Source organism: Capra hircus, chromosome 1 (genome assembly GCF_001704415.2).
Source record: "Capra hircus breed San Clemente chromosome 1, ASM170441v1, whole genome shotgun sequence".
Taxonomy (NCBI): domain Eukaryota; kingdom Metazoa; phylum Chordata; class Mammalia; order Artiodactyla; family Bovidae; genus Capra; species Capra hircus.
The window spans coordinates 116,265,221-116,291,448 of NC_030808.1; the positions used below are offsets into that span (position 1 = coordinate 116,265,221).

Below are 26,228 nucleotides of genomic sequence, written 5' to 3' on the forward strand. Positions count from 1 at the left end.
CTCTTGTAAAAAGCAACTTAACACCCACACATCAAAAATGTGAAAAGGGGGTTGATAACATCTATCCCAAATAAAGCCATTAAAAAGCTTTTAAAATACATCGACACTTCTTTATAACTTCAAAATCTAGCTCAGGCACCCCTGGTTTGGAATTGTTCATAAGGAAAATCTTCTTAGGAGGAATCACTGCTTTATGAGCATTTATTTCATTAAGTGAGCATCCTTTACGTGGTGGGGAAATGTGTGGGAAAATTTGGATTGAATACATATAATAGAGTGTCACTGTACTGAAAATGTGATCAACTCTACAAAATCTTACTTTTTGTTATTCACTGAATTTATTTATATCACGTGCTTAATTCAACCTGAATTAATTTAAGGACATTATGACTAATCTTTTCTAACTCTAGAGGCTAGCATTTTCCAGTGTAATCTCTCCAGCATCTATTTAAATATTTGTCTTTTATTTAAGAAGAATTATAGGAGCCTTAATAAATGAAAAATGAGAAAATGCCATCTGTCTTGCTCAAGTATCTCAGCACACAAAACTGAGAACTATGTTTGCCCCTGTGTATCATTTGAGAAAGATGGGGGGTGGGGGACACTTCACTGTGTCTTCATCACACCAAGTTTCGGCTTGCTCCACCTAAAGAGGTAACCTGTTTCCTACTTTCTCTGATTTTGGTATCCAGTGACCACAAGTGGTCAAAGGATACTCATTTTAACAGAGATCTCATTCTACTTCCGGGCCAAGAGGGATCAATCAGAGGACAAATGGAACCCTTTTAGGGAGGGGCCTACAGTGTAAACAGGTATATGGAAGGGCTTCCTATGTCAAGCTCCATTCTATTTCAAAGTCTTTAAGGGGAACTGGGGGCTCCATTTTTCCTAAGATAACTTCCTCTCTGTCTCACCAAGCAAATTATCAGGTTTTTCCGAAGGACAGGGTTATCCTTTGTGATCATTTCAAGATAAATTAATGCATATTCTAAAAAGAAAAGAAAACTCACATGAGAGAGGATTAAGTGGGAAGAAATATAAGAATAGACAGAAAATTCTGGTTTCTCTCTGTATAAGTACACGGGGGAAAACCGGTTCTAGGTGTTTCCTCAACTCTCTGTAGAATCTTCAAATCATACGGCCTTACCATATCTTAGCTTTCCCACCTAAAAAATAGGGAGATGACAACAAAAAGGTATGCCCCACAGCCTTCATGTGCAAAATGATTAATAAATTAATTTCACTAACTTCTGTAAAATATAAAGTGCATACAAATGCTATGCAATTATAACACTCATTCTTGAAACAGTCTTACTGCTGTTTGCAATATTGAGCTAGAAATATATACGGTTCAAACTGAAAGTGGCATTTCAAACACCAGTAATTCTTGAAAAGACGAAAAATAACAATCAGGACAGAACATGACTCGTACTCACTAGGCATGACATTCACATTTCGGTTGTTTTTGCCAAGGCAGTCATTATATATTACTTTGAAGAAAAATAACTTTATGAACTCTATCACTCTGAAAAGGGAAAAAAACAAGAAAACCAAACCTGATATACAAAACTAGCTGAAATGTCAAGATTCATCTGAAAGCAGATAGAACATGTTAATTTAGTGAAAAGGATGGTCTTTAATGTTTTGGCAAAGTCTTTCTCAGCCCAGAGTAAACATGAAATGAGTGGGCTGGAGTGAAATTGTTTCACAGTGTACAAAGCAGTTCACATGGATGCTGCCACAGCAAAGTAAGCGGACATGGGTTTGAGGTCATTTGCATGAGTCAAACTTTGCAATGAGTAACTCACCTAGGAAGATATAAATTATTTATATAATGATTTGCAAAGGAAATGATCTACTGAAGTTGTACCAGCTACATTTTAAAAAAAGTTCTACATGGTTTGCTCATTATAGACAAATCTATTCACAGTATGTGTGACTATATTACATGTAAATTCATATGGCAAAAGAAAATGAATTAGCACAGAACATGGGAAAATATCCCCCACATGTTTTAAAATGCCCTGCAATTTTTCACATTCAAAATTTTATGCATCTAAGTCTAAAAAAATATTATATGGAATACTCTTAAGTTACACAAACTGATAATAATTTACTGTATTTTTTTACTCTAATAGGAGCAAATTACCACATACTTGAACAAAGTTAAAATAGTTACTATTTCTTTATAATAAATTTGATGTATAATTTACTTTACTTGTGCTTTTTGCACCAATTTATAAATACAGTATATGCAATACACAACCAAGACAGACACCAACATTAATAATTAAATTCAAAATAGCAAATACTTACCATATAAAATAAACAGCAAATACATCTCTTATGAAAACCAGAGCCCTCTGGACTTGGGGGCCATACTCTGGAAACCATGTCAAGTTTGAGCACTGTGGAATCTCAGGCCAGCTGCGAGATTTTTTTTTTTTCCCCTCAAGTTGGCATAAAGGTTCAGGAGAACCCAAACTGGACAGAGTCATTTTTGCCAAATGTGGCAAATAGTTGGATCAATTCCACTGCGGTTCATTCTGGCCTTTAGCATTTACATGCTGTACCTTCACAAAGACTCTGGTCAGTGATCCTGCCATGGAAAAATTTAGGACAGCTACTCCTAACGGGTTTCCATGTACCTCAGGGTGGCTCTCACAGAAGCCTTGGGTTAAGTTCTTGGTCTAAGAAGTTTAAGTTCTAAGCAACAATCTGTTTCAGCACCTTTTGACCACAACAAAAGCAAAGAAAAATCCTACATAAATAAGAACAAAGTTCATAAAGTGCTTATGAAGTTACAAATATTTTAAATTAGAGCAATGCAAATAGATGTCCACTTCACCACCAAAGGTGACTGCAGAGTAAATGGATCACCTTCCTGTCAAGATCTGACATGCCTTTCAAATCAGTAGTTTGGTCCAGCACAGTTTGCCAAAAAAAAAAAAAAAAAAAAAAAAAACCACACATCATCAGTGAATACATAAATATTTTAAATCCACCATAATTCATTCTTTCTATAACTACGAGATTCAATAAGAGCACCAATTTTTAAGTCTGCTACCAAACTCTTCCTGCAGTAGGCCCACATGATCTACATTTTTAAACCTACTTTTCAAGTTGAATGAAATGAAACCAAACCACACCCTTTCCATTACTTTTTGTTTCAACACCTTTGTACGAAATGTGGCGTAAAATATAGGAAAACTTCAGAGCAATGAAAAAACAGACATTTCCAAAGATGACTAATGCATTAAATGTGATTTTCTATTTTTCAGTGCAAACAGAAAAGTTTGTATCTTTGTCCTCTTCCAGACTCAGAAGTGTGAAGGATGCCCGTAGGGAGTCACTCCTTGCTGTGGCTGGTTACCTAGTGAGAGAAAAAAATTCAAACAAAATTGCAGATGCAAAATTATGCTACAGATAGATGGTATGCACATGTCACTGCTTTCAGTACCAGCCTCAGGAACAGGAGAACAGACTGGCCTGGGAGTCTAACACTAGACAGACACTTGAGTGGCCAGGTCTTAACAGCACTCTTGGATTCATTCTGCAGAGGGGCCAGCTCTACATCACGGTCCCATACCTGTCAGCAAAAGGCCTTGGGATGTGGGTAACTGGCCCATCAAAAGTCTCTATCCCTGAACCACCTAAATGCTAACATTAAAAGGGACTGTTAAGTATCATAAAACGTTAAAGGTTCTCAAAACTTCATAAAAGTACACCAGAAATTCTACTTTAACACTGACATTATAATAGTTGAAAGAGAAGTAGCTTGAAGTGGGCAGTTTTCTGCAAATGGCCATAGATACATCAGAGAGAACTAGGCAAGAGTATATCCACGTGAGAGAGAGGCTGCGTGTATGAGACGAGCGTATGCCTATGCACGTATGTCTATGCACACAGACAAAGAACCATGCACAGGTTCAAAAAAATGACACAGGCTTAGAAACAGCTACTGCTCACACAACTCTGGTGGGACTGTTCAAATCCAGAGGCCCCATGCAAACAGACTATGGCATAAATGGAGCCCTCTGGAGATGTTCAATGGGCAGCTCAGCTTAGTCGCCCTTATTCAACAAAGGATCACTGCTAATGTCAGGCAGCAGAATTTATACCGTGGTTAAAAGGTGGCTCTGGAACGAGTCACTCTGAGTTTTAGTCCCAGCTGTTGGCTGAGTAACCTTGGGAGACACGTCAGTGTCCCTGTTCTCTAGTTGTTTTCTCATCTGTAATATGGGAATAGCAATAATACCTTATCACAGGTAAAGAATCTGCCTGTAATGTGGGAGACCAAGGTTCAGTCCCTGGGTTGGGAAGATCCCCTGGAGGAAGGCATGGCAACCCACTCTAGTATTCTTGCCTGGAGAATCTCATGGACAGAGGAGCCTGATGGTCTACAGTCCATGGGGTCGCAAATTATCGGATACAACTGAGCGACTAACATGAGGTGGTTTAGAAATTAAGCGAATTAACACATGTAAAGTCATAGTGCCTGGGGGCCCCGAACCTGCCCCCTAGTACACTTGAGGGCATCAGCCAAGATGCTCTCCGGGGCATCTAGCTTTGCAAGAAAAGAACCTGTTGCTTCTTGGGGTCCCCGAGATGGAAAGAAACATTCCTAGACTCAGATGGAAGCAATAGGAAAACATCTTTGCTGAACTCAAGGAAAAGACTGGGGCTTTTGCAGGAAAAGAAGCCTTCAAACCATGACTGAACACAGTAGGGACAACCAGGACTAAAGCGAACAGGAAAGCGGCGAGGAAGACCGTGGTTTTTGAGGAGCAGCCAAGCTCCACCTCCTGGAAGCCGTGTGTTTCTGAGGGAGCATACTTACTGGAAAGCTGCTTCTGGAGCTGCCGCACCAGGGCGGCCGTCTGCTGTTGCTGCTGGGTCTGCTGCAAGCCTTGCCTGGGGAACTGTCATCGGGAGAAAGGAGAGAGTCAGCACCCATCAGAGAAAAGAAGAGAAAGCCTGCAGCCACGCCTGGTCCACATCTGGCCTTCACCTGAAAGTGCCTGATCCATTCCAAACCCATTTCCAGGTGGGGATGTAGCCTTTACCGGAGGAGCCCCGAGGAAGAGTCCAGAGGTGCCCAGTGGTTCACAGATCCTTGATCCCTCACCCATCACCAGCTGACTAGTTGGTGTCACTACATTGCAAACCATTTGCAGCAGCAAACTGAAAGCTGCCTGGTGGGAGGATTGGGTCAAGCACCACAGGCCTGGCCTTGGGTGAATGGAGACAAGAGTGTGGGCACAGAGGCCTGGACCCCATTGGGACTGCACCTTCCTGCTTGGTGGAGGAGAGAAGTTGGGTAGGGTGAGACCAGAGAGGCACGGAGGAGCACCACACTTCGAGGAGGCGCTGGCTTCCAGAGTTCTACGTGTGCAGAACAATCCGAGGGCCTGAGTGCCCTGGTTCCAGCCATTAAGTTGATACAAGAAATTGCAGTAGTTATTCCAAAGAGGGGGAAAAAAACCTATGTGGCAGAAGTAAAACCACCTCTGATTAACATCATTCATAGTGCTGATTTACTTTCTTCCTTAACCTTCAGATTTCAGAGTGTCACTCTAGCCTTCCTTTTCTTTCTACCTCTCCCCGCCCCTTCTTTCAGCCAGGCCTATGACTGTCCCAACAAAGGATGCATTCTGATGCAAGGTTATCTTAATCAGATACACATTGGAATTAATTAACTTACCTCCACAGGCTCATCACCCACCCACTCGGGCTGGAGTGCTGGCCCACTGACCTCCTGACCTCTAAGCAGGGATGGGGCGCACCCTGGAGATGGCAGGGCAGAAGCAGAGTCAAATCTCCGGTGTGTTTTCCTTTGCTTAGGAATAATGTGTTGGGTGTTTTCCTCCATTGCTATGACATCCAACAAATGAGTTATCCAAATCCAGGTGCTTTTCTGGATTCCAGGATGCCAAAGTGAGTAAACACAGTCCTTGCCTCCTGACAGCTGTGTCCTGACACTGTGACACCACTATCAGTGAGCAAAGGGACGAAGTAACAAGGCAACACTCAGCTTAAACCTGCACTGCCGACTGAGGCTCCACAGACAGACAGGCCTTCCTCTGACTGACAGAACACAAACCTTCCTCTCTACCAGCTTTGGCAGAACAGACTGCAGCACTGCCCAGGCCCCTCTTCTGAGCACGTGGATGGAACAATGTGTTCCGGATGGCAAACACAGAGAGGACCAGCAGCCAGCGGATTTCAGAGTACTTAGCATGTATTCATTTGCCGGCTAACTAGCAACTTCATCCATAAACATGACTTCTCTTTTTCCTTCGGGGGCGGGGGGGGGGGGAGGAGGCGGGCAGGGCGTGGACTCCTATTCATACAAAGGAAGGCAATCTGGCTCAATAAGTTCCATGGACCCAATTTTTTGGGGAAAAAAAAAAAAAGAATATTATTATCTGGCTAATTTGGAATTCCAGAGGCATTCTGAAAAATTTCTGACTGGAACATATGAACTCCTTGAGGAAAGTTATATGACAATTCCACCCTTATCTCTGATTAAAAGTTAATGCAATTATTTAAGTATTTCTGCCATTATGCACATTTTTAAAAGCAAGTGTTCAACACAGTATGATATTGACATAACGATCAGTTAATTTTAAAAGCCATCTTTCCAAAGCTTTCTGTTAGCATGTTTTCCTGGCCACCCAACTATGGCAACCTGAATTCAAGATGAAAAGAAATTACGAGCACAATAGTGTAAATACTATTTTCTTTAAAGCTGGAAGCAACTTTAAAGAAAAAAATCATAGCCTGCTAACATAGTAAATTTAATCATAACAATTCATGAGCTTTAAAAGTATTTTTCAAGTCAATAACCATAAAACAGACCAAAGCCTGAGATGCCAAATCTAATTCTTCAGCAAGGGCACCCACTCTTTTCCAGATGCTCTTCCTTCACAGAAGGCAAGTGACTTTAGTAAGCAAATGACAACTCGCGATTTAACTTCTAAGCACGGGCTTTTCTTATATTTTCTTTCTTAGAGGAAAGTTCTATTTTCTGACGACACTTTCTGAAAAAGCACTGGTTCTGTTGTAAGTTCATTTTGACTCTTAGGTGCACTTACAGAAACGATGAGCCTGCACACAGGGGTGTTGATGATAACTGTCTACATGACCCAGCTGCTGTTGTCAACAAGGAAACAGCCTGATAAGGAACTAGTAGTCAAAAGCAGTAAACCAAATACAAATGCATCTTGAGGTCCCCTGCATTCACTTTCCTCTTTCAAAGCTTCCCATACTTCTCCTACTCCTCTTGACCTCTGTTGCTGCCGCTGCTGCTGCTAAGCCGCTTCAGTCGTGTCCGACTCTGTGCCACCCCATAGACGGCAGCCCACCAGGCTCCCTCGTCCCTGGGATTCTCCGTTAGGGGTTGAATTATTTTCCCCCCAAAAGATTCACTAGCATCCTAACCATCAGTACATCAGAAAGTGACTTCAGTTGGAAACAGAGTATCTTTTTTAAAAAAGGGAAATCTGGACACAAACACAGAGAGAACATCATGAAAGGATGAAACGGAAGATCGGGTGATGTGTCTACAAGCCGAGGAACGCTCAAGATTGCCAGGAAACAATCAGAAGCTCAGAGAGAGGTGTGGCTCAGGCTCTCAGAGAAACTGGCTACACCCACTCGATGATCTTGCACTTCGAGTCTCCAGAACGGTAAGAGCACAAATTTCTGATTGTTCAAGCCACACCCTTGGTGGTATATCATTACAACAGCTCTGGAAATACACACAACCCCACCAGGCTTCCACCACTTTCCGGGGCTCAGGCTGACATCTAACAGCCTTCGATGATTCTAAGCCATCCGGGGGCAGGATGCGAGCCTGGCACATCACCTCTGTGCTCCGCGACCTTAGGCACCGTGCTGGCCTCCACTGCACATCTGAGCGTACAGACGTAGACTTGTGAATGTCACCAGACAGCAGGAGGGCAAGTCATGAGCAGAGTGGCAACCATGTTAGCACCGTCCCTTCCCCCGAGTCTGCAGGAAGGACAGCTGTGAGTGAGTCAGAGCTGGCGTCTCTTCAAAAGCCAGTTTACCACTTGGTCACCAGCAAGCAAACAAGCAGGAGAGGAAAAACACTAGCCAGTAACAAGAACTGGATCTGCTAGAGATGATATAATAAATATAATACATATAATCAATCTTAGCAGAACTAATAAGAAAAGGAACTGTAAACTAAAGATAAAAAGAAATAAATTGTGTTAAAATTGCTGAGGCTTTGTGTCATGGCTCTTCTGAAAATATACAACTAGAACCTTTTTCTTATACTTCTATTTTCTTTCACTGTGAGGGGAAAGGAAAAAAAAGAGCAATGGAATATGTAACAAAATATCCCCAGGATCACTAATATGCAACTGCTGCTGCTGCTGCTAAGTCGCTTCAGTCATGTCCGACTCTGTGCGACCCCATGGACAGGAGCCCCCCCCCAGTCCCTGGGATTCTCCAGGCAAGAACACTGGAGTGGGTTGCCATTTCCTTCTCCAATGCATGAAAGTGAAAAGTGAAAGTGAAGACGCTCAGTCGTATCTGACTCTTAGTGACCCCAAGGACTGCAGCGTACCAGGCTCCTCCATCCATGGGATTTTTCCAGGCAAGAGTCCTGGAGTGGGGTGCCATTGCCTTCTAGGAATGATCTAAATGCTCAACAGTAGGTAGGGTGGTTAAACAAGTAATAGCAGAACAATACAATGGACTGACTTCTTCACACCTATTCTCAATGACAAACATGCATTATATTAATAAGCTTAAGAGGATATGTAAATAAGCATGCTGTAATTAAGTATGCAAAAACTAATTATACTAATGCAAAAGTCCAAGATCACGGGTCATCCCTATAACTTGTAATTTGGAAATTATCTGAAGTCTATCACTCTAAGTGCTAAGTTTCTCAGTTCACCTTAAAACTCAGGATGTACAACACATCTGCCTTTGTACGAATAGCTGCTAACTAGATTATAATGTATTGGGCTTCTCGGTGGCTCAGTGGTAAAGAATCTGCATGCAATGCAGGAGACCTAAGCTCAATCCCTGGGTTGGGAAGATCCGCTGGAGGAGGGCATGGCAACCAACTCTAGTACTCTTGCTTGGAGAATCCCATGGACAGAGGAGCCTGGCGGGCTCCAGTCCATGTCGCACAGAGTCAGACACGACTGAAGCGATTAAGTGGCAGCAGCAGATTATAATGTATTGCTCTAAATATCAAAATAAAACATCGTGCTTCTCAAGGTAGCTTTTCAAAAGCTAAAAAAAAAAAAGCCTACTGTGGATTTTACTTTCTATTTACATGACTGTGAATGGAGGTCTTTGTTTCTCTGGAATTATTTTCCTTGGAATACACTGAAGAAGAATCATGAGCCTGACCTGACTGACCCACTAAGTCCCTGGGATGGAAGTGTCTTAAGCCAGTGAGTGAAATACAACCTGCTGCATTAAAACATATCAATATTGACCTAGAAGTCAACCCTGAATGTGTGATATATGTTCTCTACACACAAAAAATTATTAAACATTTATGAAACTATTAGAAGAGTAGAAAGGTACTAAATTTTGCTGTATGAGATATGCTTAATTCTAGTGCAATATGGGACCTGGGTCTCCTCTCAGTTCTGTATAAGTGGACCCTCTGCTAACAATTATAACGAAAATAGTTTGAAGTTAATTTCCACTCCAGTCATATAATTTTAACTTTGTGATAGAATCATTTCTTTTTTTCCAGTCAGTTCAGTCACTCAGTCATGTCTGACTCTTTGCGACCCCATGGACTGCAGCACGCCAGGTTCCCTGTCCATCGCCAACTCCCACAGCTCACTCAAACTCATGTCCATCGTGTCAGTGATGCCATCCAACCATCTCATCCTCTGTCGTCCCCTTCTCCTCCAGCCTTCAATCTTTCCCAGCATCAGGGTCTTTCAAACGAGTCAGTTCTTCCCATCAGGTGGCCGAAGTATTGGAGTTTCAGCTTCAGCATCAGTATTTCCAATGAACATTCAGGACTGATTTCCTTTAGGATTGACAGACTGGATCTCCTTGTAGTCCAAGGGACTCTCAAGAGTCTTCTTCAACACCACAGTTCAAAAGCATCAATTCTTTGGCGCTCGGCTTTCTTTACAGTCCAACTCTCACATCTATACATAACTACTGGAAACACCATAGCTTTGACTAGATAGACATTTGTTGGTAAACTAATATCTCTGCTTTTTAATATGCTGTCTAGGTTGGTCATAGCTTTTCTTCCAAGGAACAAGGGTCTTTTAATTTCATGGCTGTAGTCTATTACATTTCAAGGATTTCTTTAAAAATGAAGATCAAACTGGCCAATGCAGGGGTGTATTAAATTCCCTGGGGGTGTCCTATTTCCATCTTATGGGGGCATTATCAGCCCATTACCACCTAACTGCACTCTATCCCACCTAATACACTAGAGCCCTGGCCATACTGTTCCTTCTTACTAAAAACTGAAAAACCACCCATCTTTCAAATTCTGTCTTGGAAAAGAAATCTACATCAGTGTTCTCCAAAGTATGAGAGACATGCAGTCATACAGCTCATCTCAGGCATGGTGCTCACTCACCCAATTCCCGTGGCTGAATTACCTGCAGAGTAAGTACTTATTTTCACAGGTATTTCCAACACATGACAAGTGATGTGCCCACTACCACTGACAGCAGTGATAAAACGCTTCTTTTTAGAATATGCTCAAGGAAATAGGAAAAGAAGCAATTTAAAGAAAAACAGTAGGTAAATAAGAAAGAAGGGATATGGTACCGGCAAAAGTAAAAGCTACTGAGGTTTGGCACACGTTGCTTGATACTATGCGTAACATTTCACAATTTGCTTTACCAAAGCCACAGAAGCAAATTATAAGATTACATGAAAAATTCACGAAATTACATGAAATGAATTCCATGAAAATTCTTCCAGCAAATGCTAACACAGGCTAAAATTGGGAGTTTCTTTTACATCAATAAAGATAATACTTTAGAAAGTACTCTCACGTTTCTTTGGGATTACTCAAAGGAAACTCAAAGCCAAGTACGATAATATTCTAAGCATACCCATTGTAAGTTATCATTTTAACACTGTTTACAAAAAACTTGGTTTCTCAATATAAACATTTAGTCCATAGAATGGAGAGGTCTAAAGAAATTTGAAGAGGAAAAATTCTATGACCTGCTGAACCCTAAATATTTATTTATACCTTCCATGAAAACAAATATACTGACTACAAGAGTAACACAATCCTTCTCTAATAAAGTTCAAGGGAGGAAACTGGCAGGGTATATTTAGGTTTTTTCAGTTCTTAACAATATTATGGGACATCAAAAAAACGCAATCTGCCTTTGAAGAACCCCAGCAAAAACAGAAAAGAAGAAACGCGCATGTTTGGTTTTGAAATGCTAGGCCTTACCAGAGGCTGCTGGGGCTGCATTGTTTGGAGACCAAGGGTCTGACTCTGGGTCTGCGAGGACCCCTGAGGCTGAGGGGGCTGCTGGGGCTGGGGGGGCTGCTGGGGCTGCTGCATCTGCAAAGAAAGAAAAAGAATTACACAGCTAAAGTAGGAGGTTAATATCATTCCATGGAGAAGGAATGCCATTGCAACCCACTCCAGTATTCCTGCCTGGAGAATCCCAAGGACAGAGGAGTCCGGCAGGCTACAGTCCATGGGGTTGCAAGAGTCGGACATGACTTAGCAACTAAACCACCACCACAATATCATTCCAATTTCCTCCTCCAATATACCTTCTGATTATTTTAACAAAGATGATATGCACCTGCCTCCTCCATCTTTTTCTTGCCACACATCATTCATCTTCAAGGGCAATACCCAAGTCTGCTCCTCCATACACTCTCAGACTACTCCAACACTAAGGAGCTCCTCCACTGTACTCAGTGATCAGTCTAAACCATCTGACACCGTCCAGGGACACTTTTTGTATTTAACCATTCCTTTACTGCCATTTGACCTTCCACATATTTTATCCCATCTTATGCTACCAAGTGAGACAAGGACTGCTCACTAGTTATCTTTTCATCCCTTATGACACCCAAAGGAACTCCTGAATTTATTTTTGTTTTAAAAGAAGATTTAGATGTGAGAAGTTCTGGTGTAATTACCAGCATAAAATTGTAAGCTTCTGTCCATGAATGTTGGCGTAAATATATGGCTCTTGGAAAACAGCTCCAAGTCACAAAAGAAATATAAACTAGACATCCATCTGGTGGGACACCACAGAAGAGCAGAAAACATTAGGAGGTAGTTTGTCTCAAACTTTAAAGTCTCCTCCACCCAAACACTTCATCCTGATGATGTTAGCACCAGACTTCTTTTCATCTTCTGCATTTTCCACTTGGTTGGCATACTCTCTCCCAAATTATCTTTCAGTTCAGTTCAGTCAGTCAGTCGTGTCCAACTCTTTGCGAGCCCATGAATCACAGCACACCAGGCCTCCCTGTCCTTCACCAAATCCCGGAGTTCACTCAGACTCACGTCCATCAAGTCTCTGATGCCATCCAGCCATCTGATCCTCGGTCGCCCCCTTCTTCTCCTGCCCCCAATTCCTCCCAGCATCAGAGTCTTTTCCAATGAGTCAACTCTTCGCATGAGGTGGCCAAAGTACTGGAGTTTCAGCTTTAGCATCATTCCTTCCAAAGAAATCCCAGAATGGGATCTCCTTCAGAATGGACTGGTTGGATCTCCTTGCAGTCCAAGGGACTCTCAAGAGTCTTCTCCAACACCACACTTCAAAAGCAGCAATTCTTTGGCGCTCAGCCTTCTTCACAGTCCAACTCTCACATCCATACATGACCACAGGAAAAACCATAGCCTTGACTAGACGGACCTTAGTCAGCAAAGTAACGTCTCTGCTTTTGAATATGCTATCTAGGTTGGTTATAACTTTTCTTCCAAGGAGTAAGCGTCTTTTATTTCATGGCTGCAATCACCATCTGCAGTGATTTTGGAGCTCCAAAAAATAAAGTCTGACACTGTTTCCCTATCTATTTCCCATGAAGTGATGGGACCAGATGCCATGATCTTCGTTTTCTGAATGTTGAGCTTTAAGCCAACTTTTTCGCTCTCCTCTTTCACTTTCATCAAGAGGCTTTTTAGTTCTTCTTCATTTTCTGCCATAAGGGTGGTGTCATCTCCATATCTGAGGTTATTGATATTTCTCCTGGCAATCTTGATTCCAGCTTGTGCATCCTCCAGCCCAGCGTTTCTCATGATGTACTCTGCATAGAAGTTAAATAAGCAGGGTTACAATATACAGCCCTGACACACTCCTTTTCGTATTTGGAACCAGTCTGTTGTTCCATGTCCAGTTCTAACTGCTGCTTCCTGACCTGCATACAGATTATTCAAGAGGCAAGTCAGGTGGTCTGGTATTCCCATCTCTCTCAGAATTTTCCACAGTTTATTGTGATCCACACAGTCAAAGGCTTTGGCATAGTCAATAAAGCAGAAATAGATGTTTTTCTGGAACTCTCTTGCTTTTTCCATGATCCAGTGGATGTTGGCAATTTGATCTCTGGTTCCTACGCCTTTTCTAAAACCAGCTTGAACATCAGGGAGTTCACGGTTCATGTATTGCTGAAGCCTGGCTTGGAAAATTTTGAGCATTACTTTACTAGCATGTGAGATGAGTGCAATTGTGCAATAGTTTGAGCATTCTTTTGCATTGCCTTTCTTTGGAACTGGGATGAAAACTGACCTTTTCCAGTGCTGTGGCCACTGCTGAGTTTTCCAAATTTGCTGACATATTGAGTGCAACACTTTCATAGCATCATCTTTCAGGATTTGAAATAGCTCAACTGGAATTCCATCACCTCCACTAGCTTTGTTCGTAGTGATGCTTTCTAAAGCCCACTTGACTTCACATTCCAGGATGTCTGGCTCTAGATGAGTGATAACACCATCATGATTATCTGGGTCATGAAGATCTTTTTTGTACAGTTTCCGTGTATTCTTGCCACCTCTTCTTAATATCTTCTGCTTCTGTTAGGTCCATACCATTTCTGTCCTTTATCGAGCCCATCCTTGCATGAAATGTTCCCTTGGTATCTCTAATTTTCTTGAAGAGATCTCTGGTCTTTCCCATTCTGTTGTTTTCCTCTATTTCTTTGCACTGATCGCTGAAGAAGGCTTTCTTATCTCTTCTTGTTAGGGCAAGGTAATCAATGGCTATTGTCAGATGGCACTTTTCTCTAAGTGACAAGGGTCCTAGATTTGGAATCCGAGCTAGGTCTGGGTGGGCTATTTCCACCATGAAAAACACAAGTTGGATCAGAAATACAGCAACTGCAATAGGAAGCCAGTTCTCCATTGGGCTCTCTGCGAGCCTGTTTAGGAAAAGTCAACCCAACTTTATAACTATTAATCTGTCTCTTTATGGAGGAAGCTAATCACCAAAAAAGGAATAAGTGTAAATTGGATGCAGAAACAAGTCATTTTTCCTAATCTCCAAGGAATGTGCTGGTAATGAAAAATTATTAGAAGGACATTATCATGTGAATTGGGTTAAAAAGTACACAGTAACCAATAAGAAAGATTCTCAAATTTTGCAGTAAAAAATACTAGTGGAAGATAGGAAGTGGTAAATAAATAATGTAACAACTTTCCTCCATGATTTAGAAATTAGAAATTTTTAAACACAAGAAAATGTAAACACCAATCATAGAAAGTTCTGAAATCTATCCTCAGAACTTGGGGAAAACTGTGATTCAAGAAAATATCACCACAAGTATTAATAGTCATATCAACAATAGTATTACCAAATAAGTGCTTTACTTGTATATTCTTATTAGATTTTCACTATACATGTAAGAAGTGGGCACTATAATCATTTCCATTTTACTTATGACAAAGCTAAAGATTAGAGGGGTTCTGACCACTTTGGAGATTATATGTATGCAGTGAGTGGGGTTAGCCATCTGTAGGCCACACTCCCTGAAATCAATTACCATATGTTTTCTAAATTTTCCACATGTTAACGGTGAAAACGAGGATGTAATTCACAGCATCTCGTAATTGTGAAGCACAGTTTTGTTGAAGACTTGTGTTGGCTTCAATTGTCCACCTGATGGCGCTGCCAACCAGAATTCTTTGGATCATACTGAAGTCAGATCTGAAACCATTTCAGCTAATGGTCCAAATATTTCCCTCCCACCATCAGTGTCAAGGTTTAGACATGAAAGTTCCTCTGCTGCCCCCTTCTGCATGACTGGTTTATTTCTCACTGACCTCACATGAAGACTGTAACCCTTGGGTACCCAAGTTTTACTGGAGCTCCCATTCCTGGTGTTGCTCTCTTCTCCTTTCTTAGAAACACATTAAAGGACAGTGCATCTTAAGTTGGAATGTTGATAAGGTTAGAGTCCACTGTATAGACTCATCAGCAATTTCCAATCCAATATCACGGGACAAGCTTGCTGATAACAAAGCCAAATGCAACTGGCAAACATAATAGCTTGCATTCCCTAAGCAAGGGAGGCAGAAGTCAGAATGTGTCAAGTGGAAGAGTTATTTAGGAGACTCAAATATTTATGACGAAGAATCAAAGGGACAACTGTCCAGATACTACCAGAGACAAGATGAAATATCCCTTTGAAACATCCTCCTTACATCACTCCAACTTCACAGCCCAATCAGACTAGAGATGTTAGACAGAACATTTATAGGCATTACAGGCCCCTCTAGATATATGATGAAAACTCTGGACAGCTCAATTTAAACAAAAAGAAAAACACACACAAGAAATTTTGAACTCAAATCACATGGTCTGTAGTTGAACAGTGACTGGGGAAACTGAGGCTTACACTATTAAGACAAAGGCATCTAGTTACCCTCCCAGACCTTTGGGAGTGGCAAAGGAATGTCTACATTATATACCCTCCTGCCTAAAACAACCAGGTGGATGCACAGAGGAAGGAAGACCTCTGCCAAACTGGAGCTAAATGACACCAATTTAGCTCCTAGTGTCACATACACAGGATTCCTTGGAACTCAAGAAATTAATAGTCTGAAGCGTCTGTTATTTCTTAAGGCTGCTGAGGATTCTACCCACAATTCACTCACTCCCAGCCCCCTACCTGGAGAAGCCTCTGCTGCTGTCGAACCTGTGGCTGTCTGGGTCTCATGGGGTCCTGAGACAAGGGCACTGAGGGAAGGTTTGGATGTGCGGAAGTCAGCACCGCATCGATTCCTCCACCCACCAGAGGGCTCTGCTGAAGCGACTGATGATTCAGCCTGGTAAAGAAGAAAGAACTTGTTTTCAGGCCCTAGTGCACTGTCAAAGTTTTTGATCAGTGCCGTGGGAGCCGTACATACACTCACAAATAAACCATCATATTCAATAATCACTTTGTACAATTCAAATGCAATAAAGGCCAGCAGTCAAGGTCACCTAGATTCTCAGGGACACACAGTATCACCTGACAAAAGAACAGCAAGTATACTTACTACTTACAGTAAGATAGCAACATGGATAAATTACTTTTTAAAAATGTTCTGATAGTTTCTAATAAGTGACATTAACTGAGCATTTTACCTGGAGCAGGCGCTGTGGGAAAAATCTGAAATCTGTTATTTCGTTTACTACCCCCACAGCCCTCCTTCGTGTTCAGCAGTTTTGTTAGCCCTACTTTTAAAGTGAGAAAACAGAGCTAGAGAAGTAGTTACCAAAGGTAGTAAGACAGCAAATGGCACAGGTGGGATTTAAACCCAGAACTTTGGGGCTCTGAAGTTCAATTTCTTAGGCAGTATGCTATGTTGCCACTTACTAGACAAATAATAAATACAATGCATGTTTTCTAAATTTATTCATGTTTCCAAATGTGCTGCCATCAACCGTGCCAGTTTTCCAAACAGTGATTACTTGGAGTTGACCTGAACTCTTTGACGGTAACACACAAGAGCAAAGCTGCTGTCCATGGGAGAGCAACATTCCGACATTCTGCAGGAAACTCAATTCCCCTAGACCGATGCCATGCAACAGAACATTCTACGCTGACTGCATCTGTGCTGTCCAGTAAGACAGCCACTGGTCACCGGCTACACAATTACTGGGTCTCAGGGCAAAAAAAGAATGCAGGGCTCTCTGATCAAAAATGAGCAAGAATTTCAAGTGAGTGACAGCAGAGCATTAATAGCAACCACACAGGCCTCTCTAAATACACAGTCCTGCCTGACTGCACAGATCACATATCTTCAAAGCTGGTCCTGTTGGCCACATGTGGTTAATGAACACTTGAAATGTTACTACTGTGACTGAGAACTGAGGAACAGCATTTTAAAACTTTGATTAGTCTAAATTAAAACAGCCCACGTGGCTAGTAGCTACTCTAATGGACAGTTCAGTTATACACTATGTCTACAACTTCCAGCTAAGCAAGAACTGAATAAGAGACATTCATGGCCCGGTTTTGCCAGCCATTTCTGAAGTGGAAAAGGTAAAAACTGAGATGTGTAACAGAACTGTTTGCATACCACACACAATGAGCACTGTAATCACAGGCTTTAAGGTGCCAATCAACATATTCAAGTAAGGCATTGCTAGGGATAAGCAACCATTTTTTTATGAGTTAAAAAAAGGTTTTTACAATTTAAAACCTTTTTATAAAAGAGAAGGAAAAAAAGAACACTGGAGCTAACACAGTGTTATCACTGAAAAATACTACACAAATACTAAGGGAGATGTGAGTCAAACAAACAAGGTGAGACACTGCTTCTTTTGAACCACAATCCAGATGCTGCTAAAAATGAGACGACAGAATGAAAATGATGTGGAAATATGCAAGCTCATAAGGACAATTATATAACACCACGTCCTGAGGGAAGCACAGTAAAGATCAGGATTTGAGTGGCCACCACTGTAACCATTTCCACATGCATCACCTCTGGGAGCCGGTCAGGGGATGCAGGTACGGTGGCGCCTGCTGCTGAACGTAGCCGCTCGGCGGCTGCTGCATCTGTCTGAGTCTTTCCATGAGCGCTGGGTTGGAGTGAGCGGCCGGATAAGTTCTGGAATTATAGGTAGGAGACAGGACCACGCTGCCAGCCTGCTGCTGAGGGGTCTGCTGCAAAGGCATCTGGGTTCCATACATTGTGTAGCCCTGGGGTATGGTCTGCAGGCAGGCACAAGGGAAGAAGTCAACGTTTCCATTTACCAGCTTTCCTATCACTAAGACACACAGGGCAAAAACAAAGCCAGGAGGAGCTCCCTGAGATGTGCTGTTCTCCAAGGCTGTTTTAACTCAAAATATGAGGAAGACTACTCTGGAGGCCAAGAGAAGAGTCAGAACAGGATGAACTTGCGTACTGATTCACCAGAAAGTTCAATTACAAAACATGAATCCTCATTTGGTTAAGCAATCAGTTTTAAGCTCAGATGCTTGTTTTCAGGAAAGGAAAGGCATGTTTCTGCATAGAAATAATCAGGCAAGCATGCATACCTCTCGTGCACACATGATATCAGTGTTCAACAGAGTTCAAGCATCATTAATGCTGTTTCAGAAAAGCTATACAAACTCAAGGCAAATAAAAATAATGGAGTACACTTTCCTAGTATGGTATGTAGCTACACTTCCTTGGGCCTAATGAATTTGCCTATAGTAACGAACCAGTTAACAAAAAAGAAGAAAAGTCAATTAACCAGAGGATGAGGGTGTCACTGAAAGTGTTAGTTGCTCAGTTATGTCTGACTCTTTGTGACCCTATGGACTGTAGCCTGCCAGGCTCCTCTGTCCATGGGATTCTCCAGGCAAGAATACTGGAGTGGGTTGCCATTCCCTTCTCCAGGGGATCTTCCCAACTCAGGGATTGAACCTGGGTCTCCTGCATTGCAGGCAGATTGTTTACTGGTAGTCTGAGCCACCAGGAAAGCCCAATGAGGGTGTCATTAGTGACTATTTGATATCCTTGAGTTCTGGTCGGACAGTAGCCTGCTTCAGCACTCTATGATACCATCAGGATACTCAATTTCTCCATTCAACATTATATAGTGGCTGTTTCTTCAAATCTTGACACCTGATGTAAATGAAAAGCTTTAGGTTCTGCTGGATCACCATCTATAATATACAGAACAGAGTGCTGATTAAAATAGAAGAGGACCACTCTCCGGGTCCTCTAAATACCACGTTTCGAGGTAGCTGAATGGCTCTGACTTCAAGATAGAGTGATGGACAATGACTTTCTTGCAGACAGCACGCAGGGATGCAGGCCATGGGGCTTGGTGCCCATGAAGGCCAATCTCAGCCCTCCTTTCAGCTGTGGACACAGTGTGAACTGCTGGCCCCAACTAGAGGTCTTGCCAACATCCCTGGCTTCCTGATTATGAGAGGGGTAGAGTAAAAGGATGCGGAGGCAGAAATAAAAAAACTATTAGAAAACAAATAGCTCAGGATTTGCATTATATTAAGGCAAAGCTATCTTTTGCTGAATAACTACCATGTGTCTAGTGCCTCACTAGTTCTATAGGTGGTCTTAAATCCCCACAACATTCGTTTCTATTTTACAGAGACAAAAATCAAGACTTCAAGTAACTCTCACAATGTTACACAGCTTAGAGGTTGTCAGGAATTTTGTCAAGGTATGATGCCAAGGCCAATTTTCTTCTTATTCTACCATGATTCCTCTTCGAAGCTATCTTTGAATATCATAAAATTCCATCATAAATTACATCATTATGTATTACAAGGTAAGTACTATAGGACTAATAACCATTTCAATATCTATCATCATTATTAACATAAAGTTATGAATTGATATTTCTAATTCATTTCTAACAATTTCCTAAAATGTTTTATGCCCTTTAATCAATCCCCAGACTTGTTTAATAATCACTGGTAAAGATTTCTGTGAAATGTCGATTATAATCTATAGGCAGAAGACGTGACTAAGTCCCATACCCCATAAGGGAACTGATACCCTACTTACTTGGGTCCCCCCCCTTCAAACAAAGAGCATTAAAAATCCCAGTAGCATCTACAAAGCAAACATGGGTACCTGTGCTTGCTGCAGTCCTGGAAACTGGGGGAGCTGAGGGGAGGGCCGTGCCTGAGCAGCGAAGAGAGCAGCCTGGTCCCCTGGCTGGCCCTGGAAAACAAAGCCGAGGTGGCTCTTGGTCATAACAGCAAGGGTGTGATTCGAGCTCTTGGTTCATAACCCCAAACCCATGACACCAAACCTTATGTGAGAACAGCACTTGCAGATTCCAAACAGTATTAAATACTATTTCTCATCAACTTCCTGTTGACACTAGAGATTGTCACACTTATTATTTCTTCCAAAGAAGAATTCAGCTATCCCAGATGATAGGACGTACATAAACACAAGTCAAAATATTCAATGGTCTGCTCATGAGAGAGAATCTGAGACAGCTTTCCTGTATACTCCAGGGTACAAAGGCCCCTCTAGAGTAACAGGCATGAGTTTCTCAAGCGTGAAATCTGAAATCACAGACCTGCCTCATCCTGTGCCCATCGATTAAGAGAACACGTGGTCCATACAAATGGCATGTACAGTCTTCATGACTTTTTAATGATATTTCTTCAGAGGGACCTGAAAATTGCCTATTTAGCCAAGTATGCAAGGGAAGAATTTGGTTATCTTTTATGATTCTAATAACCAATAGAACCAATTAAATTTTATAAGTTAATATCAAATGCAATTCTAACCAACTGCAATATAAAATAAAACCAATTAACATCTGTTCACCAGCCTTAATTTAATACATGTTTTCGCCTGGGGAAACTATATTCCTAAAAGCAGCTATATGTATTTTGTTTTGGCAGCAGAAGCCATTTCACAGAAGTGTGCAGTATTACTCATAGAAAGAGGACTAACTTCTGACCATCCCTTGGTTTTCTCCAGGACTTACTAATTCTAAAGAAACAGGATTTATTCTAGGATATTTTAGTGTCATTTTATATTCTAGATGTTCTCATTTTTTTTAAGTGTTAAAATATAGTAATGCAAAACCAATTTCAATGTTCTTGGAAAGAAGCACAGATACTTCTGGCAGAAAAAAAGGTATAAACATTTAGCTTAAGAGGGAAAACACTAACACTTTTTAGGCATCTATTATATGCCAGGGACTAGGCTTCTTATTCATATTTCCATTTTCTCACAGGAACTCTGCAGGGAGGGAACTTAGTCCCCATTTTCTTCAGGTAGGAAAAGTCAGGCTCAGAGAGCCTAGGCAGCTTAGCTAACTCACCCGGTTAAACCTGGCCAAGCCCTTAGTGTCCATGTGAGCCTGCCTCCAAAGCCCAGGGTTTATTCCATGATGATAAGATGCTTTCATATGTGATATCAAGACTGAAAATATTTAAAATTTCATCTGGTGCTTATTCTTTAGGGACATATAGCCTCTTAAATTCACCCCAATAAGAAAAAAAAAGGATAACCTTTATTAAGACTTGTTAGTGAGATTCTGAAATGAATGCATACATCCAGATGGTGAAGCATTATTCTCTGATCCCCACATATAAAATCACTTGAGAGCAGTTAAGAAACTTTGGCCTCTCCTAAGGTGACTGACCACACATACATGGACCAAACATAAACTTCTGAATGTATCTACTATGATATCTATATATAACAGCTTCACCAAGAATGTAACATTCCAGTGTAGGGTGCCATGATGATACTCTGAGATTCTAGCTGATTAATTTACTAAGTGTAATTATATCTCTCTTTGCTTGTTGTTGTTCAGTCGCTAAGTAGTGTCTGACTTTTGCGATACCATGAACTGCAGCACGCCAGGCTTCCTTGTCTTTCATTGTCTTGCGGAGTTTGCTCAAACTCACGTCCATTGTATCAGTGATGCCATCCAATCATCTCATCCTCTGCTGCCTCCATCTCCTCCTACCCTCAGTGTTTGCCAGCATCAAGGTCTTTTCTAGTGAGTCAGCTCTTCGCATCAGCTGGCCAAAGTATTGGAGCTTAAGCTTCAGCATCAGTCAGCCAGTGAATATTCAAGGTTGATTTCCTTTAGGGATTGACTGGTTTGATCTCTTTTCTGTCCAAGGGACTCTCAAGAGTCTCCTCCAGCACCACAATTCAAAATCATCAACTCTTCGGCATTCAACCTTCTTTATGGTCCAACTCTCACATCCATACATGACTACTAGAAAAACCACAGCTTGGGCTGATAGACCTTTGTCGGCAAAGTGATGTCTCTGCTTTATAATACGCTGTCGAGGTCTATAACAACTTTTCTTCCAAGGAGCAAGCATCTTTTAATTTCGTGACTGCAGTCTCCGCCTGCAGTGAATCTGGAGCCCAAGAAAAAAAGTCTGTCACTGCTTCCACAGAAAAATACCCCAAGCTCCATCTAGGAGAGAGCACATGTCAGGGCACTGTGGCCATCCAGAGCATACAAGGATCGCCCTGACCTATCCAAGTAGCGCTCAGTCCTCCAAACACTAAGCCAGGGAGCCATTAAATCAACCAGATCTTTACATGACACTTCTTGAATCTGTGCTTGCTGACAGCATCATCCCAAGTCCCTGAAACATACTGCTGTGCTTCTTGGTGGGGACAACACATGTAAATTATCACTTTTACACAATAACAATGAATTATTTTTGTGAGTTAGAACCTTGAGATCCCTAAGTGGTCTAAAATACCCATGCCCTTTTTTGGCTTGGAGGTAAACAAGGTTAAGATCTACAGATCTTTTCTAGCTCTTCACTCTTCCTTTGCTTCCTAGAGAATCTTATAAAAAGAAACTGACTTATATGTGGGGGGACAGAAGGACCGAAACACTAATAGGGTAAGTATCTGAGTTACTGGGCAACATTCTTTAGTTGACAAATAGTTGAGACTGTGGAAATTTAAGAAATATGTATTGTAAACTATTTCCATTCTTAAAATCACAAAATTAACATTCAAGAAAAAGCATTATAACTTTGAAAACAAAGTAAGAAGGGGTAAAAAAATTTATATAATTCATGCATTCTTCAGTGAACCACTTTTAATCCAAAGGTAAACTGCTTATTTATAAATAGACTGTGTTTCTTCCCAATGCTATTTTTTGCCCAACTCACTCCTTAAGTGCAGGAGGTAAGGGCTCTAACATTCAACAGTCTCCCTGAGCAAATCACAAATCCCTAAGGGCTTTAGAGTCCCATTTGCCCTGAACAAAAAATATCCCTCTTTTTCCAAACTGAAATGACTTCCTGCTGTTACCTGGTTTTTCCCAGAATAATGCCAGAAACAAATTATTTCAATTTGTAGAGATATTCAATCTGTTGAGTAAAGAATAGATGACCAAGAAGTTCTTTAGTAACTTTTGCTGTTTTTGTTGTTGTTCAGCCGCTCAGTTGCATCTGACTCTTTGAGACCCCCAGACTGCAGCACGCCAGGCTTCCCTGTCCTTCACTATCTCTTGGAGTTTAACTTAAAAGATGCTGAATGAGGACCAATCCTCCAATGTGGGAATAAGAGAACTAGAAATTGGAAGTTAGTAAAAGTCTTAAAATATTAATCGGATGGTTTTGCTGCATTGAAGAAGGGACTACATAACGTATCATCCAAACTGGGACAGGCCAGGGGAACAGGGCAGAGACCACTCCTGGCAAATCATGACTTAGGGTCACCTTTTCACATGTAATCTATTTATCTGCTATTTTTGGAAAACTATCTAGGCTTTATTTCATTAAAACAAAATCAGTTCCTAGCACTGTATCTGGCATATAGTAAGTGCTCAATAAATATCTATTGAGGAAATCTAAGATTTGAGTTTATCTGCTAAAGAAGAGATCCAGAGGTAAATTGAGATTTATATCTCAGCATAAATTAGTTTACCAAGTGCTTTCAAGTGCCCCATGTTTTTGAGTATCAGCTTTTGTTTTAAAAACTCACTTTTCAATTCAGTTCTTAGCATCTGTCATTCTAATGGTTTCTTCTTTCGTTTTATTAGTACCTAGAGAGTAGCTCAACTGCCCTCTCATTTTGTGAGTATAAAGGGCAGTTCAGGAGGCTGGTTTCTGATGAAGCATTTGTGTCTAGCCAGGTGCCACACTGCGGTCTGGCTTCAGCTCCCCTGGCTCAGGCACCCAATTTACAAGTGCCAAGGAAGTAAGAAACAGTTAATTGGGCAATTCTGACAGCTGCATGAACCCATCTCTACCCTGAGACCCAGGGTAAATTCCCACAAGATAAATTTACCTTGTAAATTCCTACAAGGTAAATCCCTACCATGTTTGTTTTTAAACACTTTGCTTTAGGTTTGGTTCTGGAAAAGAAATAGCAATCTATTTTATTTTCTAAAATTTCCACTTCCTAAAAACTTTTTAAAAAGCTGTGCTGTTCAATAATGACTCTTCTTCCTGGCCTTTATAAAAATAAGTCTCTCTCTTACTGCTTTATTTTTAATTAGACAAGAGAATATCTGAGCTCAGACAGACAGATTGAAAACCTCCTGCATGACTGGAAATGAATGAAGGCAGTAGGTTTAAAACTTTTGATAAATCATCCTCAAAGACAATTTTCAATCTTCTGGGTCTTCTTCTTTTCATTAGTTCACTCTCTGAGTCAACTGAGAAAATGTGAAGCTCTCTTTCTAAAAGAGAATTGGTCATGACTCCAATTAGCAGACAGTAAGCATTACAATCAGCAGCATTTCAGGATCAGGAAACTTCTCTCCACTTAATTCGCTGGTAATGATATTTTCAAATTCCTATGTAGTAACTTGCCAATACTATTTAAGGGCTGTGAGGAGAGGGAAGTGTTGTACCTGAAAACCACAGCCAGATTTTGTGACTCTGAAAATGCTGTTTTGTGTTTCTGAAAATGCTGATTTAGGAATACTAATACAGGTCACCCAGTGAGAACCAGTGGGTAATGTTTCAAACTACTTGTTCGGAAGGTCCTGAATAATGGCGTCCAAGGTTAAACAACAAATGGTGTGAACTAAAAGTTTTGGCATCACATTACATGGGTATATTTTGATTGCAGACAAAGATATACAGAAAATTCTTTAATTAAAAGAGGTCTTGCTGACCATTGTGCTTGATTCTTTCATAAAGCTTTCACATCAAATATAACTCAGTTGGTGATCAATTAACAGTAACATTAACTACTGGCACAAACAGGTTCATTCTGAAATAAACACACTTCAATAATAAACCTCAATAACAATAAACAACTGTTAATGTGCTTATAAATGATGACTAAAGCATATTGATTAGTCGAATATATGCATTCATTAAATTTCTAATATTGGAAACTATTAAAGAAAGATAAGAACAGTGAAATGATAGCAAAGATATATAAACACGTTTCCATTCATCTGAGTGAATATGTAGGTTATATATAACCCTTTAACCTTAAATACTTGATGAATAAAATATTTTGTCTATTTTTTAAAAAGTAAAATCAATGATAAATGCAAATTATATTGTTTAAATTACATTATCATCTGAACAATAATTACAGCAAACATAAACTATATGCAAGGTATTTTAAAATTTGATAGTTTAGTTCAAGTTTCTAAACAGAAACTTTGCTTGCTCTCTGTACACTACAAATGTCAGGAAAAACTGATAGAAAAATTGTTTTCAGAAAAGCCTGCAAACTTTCCTTTGCCTAAAGAACAATTAATGAAATTGCCTACATGGCAGTATTTCATCACCTAAATATTGTCAAAGTTGTATTTGCAGTTAAGGATATTTTCACCAATGTACAGAAAATGTTACCCATTAAATTCATAGTGAAACAAGTTGACTTACATTCACATCTGAGATGTGTGCTCTGTTTTATTCTAGTGCTTCTTGGGTTTATGTTGTGGGTTGGCTACCTGATATAGAAACCTATAAGTAATTTAATGCAAAACATGCATTCTTAGCTAGCCCAGGCAAAGCGGTAGGTAGAGATGAGGTCTTGTGACATGCATGCACAAGACCTATGCTCAAAAAAAATAATAATAATAATAATAATCGTCTCCATACCGGAAAGAAAACAGAGATGATGGGTTCTGTTGAGAATTTAGGAAGAACCAGTGAGTGGGATGTGATGAGTAGGGCATTGTCATAACCACAGTTTTCATTATCTTGCATTGGCCTATGAGTCAGCATGCCATGCGCTCCTCCACTGATGATGTGAGTTACCATAGAGAGAAGCAAGAGCTCGGGAATAGATGGGTTTGGAAGTGGGACTGAGATGATGGTGCACGAACTCGCCTATGTTC

The 26,228-nt window shown here is 40.8% G+C and overlaps 1 protein-coding gene across 1 annotated transcript in view; it reads right to left on the bottom strand.

Annotated features, from left to right (window-relative positions):
* The window catches only part of MED12L (mediator complex subunit 12 like), a 360,401-nt gene continuing 334,681 nt past the window's right edge, over positions 509-26,228 (bottom strand). Inside the window, exons 39-44 of the mRNA XM_018049036.1 lie at positions 20,039-20,128; positions 17,930-18,159; positions 16,126-16,282; positions 11,447-11,560; positions 4,841-4,922; positions 509-3,373 (exon numbers count right to left, since the gene is read on the bottom strand). Of these exons, the coding sequence (XP_017904525.1) occupies positions 3,321-3,373; positions 4,841-4,922; positions 11,447-11,560; positions 16,126-16,282; positions 17,930-18,159; positions 20,039-20,128 (726 nt within the window). The 3' untranslated portion in view covers positions 509-3,320. The remainder of the gene's footprint in view (positions 3,374-4,840; positions 4,923-11,446; positions 11,561-16,125; positions 16,283-17,929; positions 18,160-20,038; positions 20,129-26,228) is intronic.